General features: G+C 39.1%; 2 protein-coding genes across 2 annotated transcripts; both read left to right on the forward strand.

Moving 5' to 3' along the window:
* The first annotated feature begins 500 nt into the window (after positions 1 to 500).
* LOC137744981 (uncharacterized) lies at positions 501 to 1951 on the forward strand. Its single transcript, XM_068484822.2, has one exon. The coding sequence runs from the start codon at positions 729 to 731 to the stop codon at positions 1554 to 1556; it is 828 nt and encodes a 275-aa protein (XP_068340923.2). The 5' UTR covers positions 501 to 728; the 3' UTR covers positions 1557 to 1951.
* Positions 1952 to 4702: 2751 nt separating this feature from the next.
* Positions 4703 to 5933, forward strand: LOC137744896 (ethylene-responsive transcription factor ERF112-like). Its single transcript, XM_088685263.1, has 2 exons — positions 4703 to 5211; positions 5299 to 5933. The coding sequence occupies exons 1-2, from the start codon at positions 4770 to 4772 to the stop codon at positions 5577 to 5579; spliced, it is 723 nt and encodes a 240-aa protein (XP_088541389.1). The 5' UTR covers positions 4703 to 4769; the 3' UTR covers positions 5580 to 5933.
* Positions 5934 to 6398: the final 465 nt, after the last annotated feature.

A 6398-nucleotide genomic window follows, 5' to 3' on the forward strand; every position in this document is an offset into this window, starting at 1 on the left:
GAAGAATTTTCTCTCCTACTGTTATTCATCTATATGCTCAGTTAGTTTTCTGTGTAGTTTTCCCTCAACTTCACAGTCTTTCAGAAAGACATGCTCAGTCAGTTTTCTATACAGTTTAAATTTTTCTCTCCTACTGTTATTCATCTATTTCTCATTTATCTAAATTTTCATTTAGCTTTAGAAAGACCATTAGTTTTCTGTATAGTTTAAGAATTTCTCTTTTACTGTTATTCATCCACTTTTCACTTATCTGAACTTTCAATCAGCTCCAGAAAGTCATACTCAGTCAGTGCTCTGTACAGTTTGAAAATTTTCTCTTCTACTGTTATTCATCCATTACAATTTATCTCTCAGTTAAAGATCCGACGTGAATCTTCTGTGTAATTGTATTCCAAATTTAATAAAAGAAAAAAATGAAAAATGAGAAAGCAAAACTGGAATTTTGCTCCTCTCCGATTGCCACATGAGCAAGAAAGTAAGCAAAGGTGTAAGCCAAGTGTGTATTAGAGATTTAAACAATGTGGCTAGCCATGGACACGATATCTCCCGTTCACCATGCCAAGTATTCAAAGCCCTAATCCTACACAAGCCACGTTTCAGGTCATGTCTGCCTTCCTCCTCTTATAAGTATCGGCAGCGTTACGGGTTACGGTTTCTCAAGTTCACCATCCGAATTAAATAAAAAAATCACGAAAAAAATCCTCAATTCTTCTCAAAAAGTTCTCACAATGTCAACGATGGAGATGAGTGGTGGTAATAGCAGTGCTGGGGTTGCGGAGATGAGTGGTGGTAGTAGCAGTGTTGGGGTTGCGGAGAAGAAGCTGGCAAAGCGGCCAGCGCAGGGAAGCTCGAGGAAGGGTTGCATGAGGGGGAAAGGAGGGCCGGAGAACGCTATGTGCACTTACAAGGGCGTCAGGCAAAGGACGTGGGGGAAATGGGTGGCTGAAATCCGCGAGCCCAACCGCGGGGCCCGGCTCTGGCTCGGGACTTTCGACACCTCCTATGAGGCTGCTCTGGCTTATGATGCCGCCGCCAGGAAGCTCTACGGTTCCGAGGCGAAGCTCAATTTGCCAGATCAGCAAGCCTCTAACTATCACCATTATCAACTGAATCAGCACCTGCAGCATCAAGTATTTCCCTCGTCGGCCAATCCCGGCGTGCCACCTCAAATTCCGAACCAAACCCTTGTGCAGAACAATCCATCAGGTACTGGGACTAATCCTGCATGTTATGCTGCTCCTGTTATTCACAATAATTTTCCGAATGTAAAAGTGGATCAGCCCCTCGGAAATTATAATTCTGGCGGGGCTGAGACCCCGCCGGAGCAGGGCGGCATGAAAGTGGAAAATAATATGAGTAGTGGTGTGACCAATGAAGGAGTCGATAGGATATTTTGGGGGAACATGAGCGAGAGCTTTCCGGTGTTTGATGACTCAATATGGACGGAGGCAGCCATGTCGCTTGATCTTCCCGGGGTGGCTGATCAAGGCATTTTCGGCTGCGGCTTCGTGGATGGAAACTTCTGGGAACATCGCATTCGTCTCAATGGTGCATGATGTAGGTATAGAGATCAAAGGTGGTGGCTTGGTAAATAAAGTTGCACAAGGTACTCTTCAATGCTTCATATGTGCAAATATATATAGTAGGGGGTGTATATGTAGTACAAATATATAGAGGTATGTATAAATGTCCATAAGGCTGCGGCGCCGCATGAGTTTTTCTGCGCTTTGTCGTGGTCATTCCAATGTGCTTTATATATCATAAACCAGACCAATAAGGCTTTCTTTTTTTAATGTTTTTAGTGTTAAGTCTAGGAGTGTATTCTAAAAAATGTAATGTGCTGGGTATTGTAAAAGAGTCGCAGCTTGCAGGGTTTGTTGCAAGTGCCATTGTGTGTATGTATGATATGAATAAAAGGCAAATACAAGTAACCAATGTATTTGTAGCTCTACTATTTCTTTCTATATTTTGTGATTTGTTGTCAAATTTAATCTAATTTGAGGCATTGACTAGCTTTCTGAGTTAGATCAGGACCTTTCTTATTCGTATGTGCCTTTTGAGTTCTTAGTTAACTAGATGAGCTTTCTGAGTTACAATAGGCACAATGGTTAATTATGAATGATTTATGTTCTAATTTTTGTAAGTTATCTAATTCAATCTAATCTGAGGCACCATATGAATCTTCTGAATTAACTTTTACACAGCAGTTGGATTACTTCGCCTATTTCGTCTCATTATGGGATTTAATTCCAATTACTTCCTTTCTTGGTTTGATTCCAAATTTTGATGGGAAGTTTTCTATCATCATCATCGGGATTTGGAGGATTCCTCTTCCTACCTCTTGGGGAAGTTTAAGGCTTGAGCTTATCCGTACAACATTTCAGTCATTAGATCATCTCTATCTCTGTTGTCAAGCCATGTTTGTCCCTTTCATTCAACAAGCATCATGTATTTTTGTCAATGCTGGGATTTATTGCTAATTCTGCAACTTATTGCCACTGGAGTTGATGAGTCGTAATTTTATTGTTTACCATATTTGAAGTCTGTCTAAGGGTGGAGCTATGATAGTAGTTCGACGACTAAACTCTGATATGTAGCTTTATTCATCTCTCTTCCATTCATTTTTGTCATGCTAAGCCTTGATGTGTAGTTTCTTATGCCAAAGAACTTTGTTTCTCTTCCTGTCTTAATTATGCATGTACTAGTTATTTACTTTGTAAGAATGATATAGGCACACTTTTTTTCTTCTTTTGTACACTCATGTTCTTTTATCCCCCAAATTTTTTATTTTTTTATTTTTATTTTTTTAATTTGATCCGTTTAATCTGTAGGCCATACACACATTTTTTCTTCTTTAGCACACTCCTGCTTTGTTTTTATCCCTCAATTTCCTTTAATTCTTTTTTTCATCTTGTGAATTATCTAATTTAGTCTAATCTTATCAGGCCTGAACGAGCTTTATAATTTATGAGTTAGACTAGACATGACGGTTAAATTATTTCGTCCTATATCAATCAGGTGAGTCTTCTGAGTTTTGAGTTAAATACAGATTGATTATTTTGTCTATTTTGTCTTTCTATTCCATTCTAAATGTGAGTTATTCAATTCAATATAATCTTAGGCATTATATGAGTCGTATAAGTTAGCCTAGCATGACAGTTGGATTATTTCATCTGTTCATCTTGTTATGACACAATTTCAATTATCTCCATTCCTGGTTTGATTCCAACTTTTGATTGGAAATTTTATAGTCAGAACTCATAGACCCTGCTCGCGTGATCTAACTCAGAATTCATAACACTCTTCATGTTAATATAAAAAGACGGACAAAAAAAAAAAAATTGTTTTGAATTCACTTCCGTACTTCATCTGTGATGAAACCCCTTCTCTTAAAAAAAGGATAAAAAGAAAGTGGTGACTGACAAGTGACAACACAAAAACGGCAGCGAAAATTGTTTTATCTTTGGATGGAAAACAGACTGTTTTATTCAGGATGATGATTAGAGTGGTATTCTATATAGATTACATGAAACCTCTCTCACTGTTCCCATCTCTTTTACTTTTAAATTTACACATATATGAACAACTTCTGCAAACATTAGGTATAGCAGGTGAGTGAAAACTTGTGCAGCAAGTCTACATGGTTGGAGGGCATTGAAAACTTGATCTAGAATGCAGCTAAGGATGATGACTTTTCAAAACTGTTCCGATATCTGTTCTTCAACCACAGAGAATCAGCTTTAACCGCATACCCTTCTTGATTCTGATGCCAACTGAAAAATGCATGAGTTCCGCTCTTTGTATAGAAAATCCCATGACCGAAGCTAGCTTCCCGGAAAGCTGAGTAACTTGGCTGTAGTTCTGTCATTCTGCAGTACCACCGCAATTTCAAAACTTTTGAACAACTTTTGTTCCTTTATATTATTCCTAGGTTATGGCAGGCGATTTTTATGTACTAAAACTTATTAATCAATCTTGTTGTAACTACACCATTTGTTCCTTTCTATTATTCTTAGGTTATAATTTTATAACTTTAATATCCAAATAATATTATTACTGGATATCCGCCGTGGTTTCAAAGAAATTTAACCCTTTAAAAAAACTACCATCATCCAAATACCTCCAGAAAGAAAAGAAGAAAGCGGAAACCCCAAGCACTTTCTTTTCCAAATATTTTGAAAAAATAAAAACATAAAGTTAGCATGTTTATCTTAGCCGTTATTTAAATTAAAAAGGTGAAAAGAAAAATTAAAACTAACAATTGTTTTGCCTGTCAACAAGTTTCTAGCTTATCTCAAACTTTCAATCCACTTCAGAAAGACATATTCACAGTCATTCTTCTGTACAGTTAAGAATTTTTCCTCCTAATATTCTTCCATTACAATTCATATATGAGTTAATTGGAATGATCCGACTTCTATGTAATTGTATTTCGGATTTAATAAAGAAAAAAAAAAAAAAATGAGAAAGCAAAACTGGAATTCTGCTCCTCTCCGATTGCCACCTGAGCAAGAAAGCAAACAAAAGTGTAAACCAAGTGTGTATAAGAGATTTAAACAGTGAGGCTAGCATAGACACGATATTTCCAGTTCACCATGACAAGTATTCAAGCCCTACTCCTCCACAAGCCACGTTTCAGGTCATGTCTGCCTTCCTCCTCATATAAGTACCGGCACCCTTATGGGTTATGGTTTCTAAAACTCACCACCCCAATTAAAAAAAAAAAAAAAAAAAAAAAAATCCTCAACTCTTCTAAAAAAATTCTCACAATGTCCAAGTGGGAGATGGGTGGTGGTAGTAGCAGTGTTGGGGTTCCGGAGAAGAAGCTGGCGAAGCGGCCAGTGCAGGGAAGCTCGAGGAAGGGTTGCATGAGGGGGAAAGGAGGGCCGGAGAACGCTATGTGCACTTACAAGGGCGTCAGGCAAAGGACGTGGGGGAAATGGGTGGCGGAAATCCGCGAGCCCAACCGCGGCCCCCGGCTCTGGCTCGGGACTTACGACACCTCCTATGAGGCTGCTCTGGCTTATGATGCCGCTGCTCGGAAGCTCTACGGTTCGGAGGCGCAGCTCAATTTGCCAGATCAGCAAGCCCCTAAATATCACCATCATCAACTGAATCAGCACCTGCAGCATCAAGTATTTCCCTCGTCGGCCAATCCCCGCGTGCCACCTCAAATCCCGAACCAAACCCTTGTGCAGAACAATCCATCAGGTACTGGGACTAATCCTGCATGTTATGCTGCTTCTGTGAAAGATATTGCAGTACCTGTTATTCACAATAATTTTCCGAATGTGAAAGTGGATCGGCCCCACGGTAATTATAATTCTGGTGGGGCTGAGACCCTGGAGCAGGGCGGCATGAAAGTGGAAAAGAATATGAGTAGTGGTGTGAACAATGAAGGAATGGATGGGATATTCTGGGGGAACATGAGCGACAACTTTCCGGTGTTTGATGACTGGATATGGACGGAGGAAGCCATGTCGCTTGATCTTCCAGTGGTGGCTGATCAAGGGATTTTCGGCCGCGGTTTTGTGGATGGAAATTGCTGGGAAACATCGCATCGTCCCAATGGTGCATGATGCAAAATCAAAATTGAAGGGACAGAGATCAAAGATGGTGGCTTGGTAAATAAAGTTGCACAAGGTACTCTTCAGTGCTTCATATGTCCAAATATATGTATAGTAGGGTGTGTATAAATATCTAAAGGGCTGCGGCGTCGCATGAGTTTTTCTGCGCTTTGTCGTGGTCATTTCAATAAGACCATTAAGGTTTTCTTCTTTTAATCTTTTTAGATTTATTGGGAGTGTACTCAAAAGAATGTAATGAGCAGGGTAATGTAAAAGAGTCGCAGCTTGCAAGTTTTCTTGCAAGGTATATTGTCCCTGTGTATGTGTGATATGAATAAAATACAATATCCAAGTATGCATATGTTATGTGATGTGTATTCAATATAATTTAATTTGAGGCAATGAACGAGCCTTCTGAGTTAGATTAGGCGTATCTTTTTCATCCTTCATATTAACCAGGCGAACTTTTTGAGTTCTGATAACTAAACGAGTTTTTTGAGTCTTGAGTTAGCCCAAGCACAATAGTTAATTATGTGAATTATTTCCATTATAATTTTTGTGAGTTATCTAATTCAATCTAATTGGAAGCACTATATAAATCCTCTGAATTAACTATTGCACTTAGCCTATTTCGTCTTATTATGTGATATCATTCCAATTATTTCGTTCCTGGTTTGATCCCAAATTTTGATGGGAAGTTTTCTAGGATCATCACCAGGATTTGGACGATTCCTCTTCCTACCTCTTCGGGAAGTTTAAGGTTTGAGCTTATCCGTACAACAGTTGAGACATTAGTTCATCTCTCTCTCACTCTCTCTCTCACTCTCTCTC

This window comes from Pyrus communis, chromosome 15 (assembly GCF_041283825.1).
Source record: "Pyrus communis isolate YQ-2024b chromosome 15, ASM4128382v1, whole genome shotgun sequence".
Taxonomy (NCBI): domain Eukaryota; kingdom Viridiplantae; phylum Streptophyta; class Magnoliopsida; order Rosales; family Rosaceae; genus Pyrus; species Pyrus communis.

What these genes read in the sequence shown, in the direction of transcription:
- LOC137744981 (XM_068484822.2), top strand. Translation starts at nt 729, where the DNA reads ATGTCAACGATGGAGATGAGTGGTGGTAATAGCAGTGCTGGGGTTGCG.
- LOC137744896 (XM_088685263.1), top strand. Translation starts at nt 4,770, where the DNA reads ATGTCCAAGTGGGAGATGGGTGGTGGTAGTAGCAGTGTTGGGGTTCCG. An exon ending in TGTGCAGAACAATCCATCAG is followed by an intron (nt 5,212 to 5,298) that starts GTACTGGGACTA and finishes CGAATGTGAAAG; the next exon opens with TGGATCGGCCCCACGGTAAT.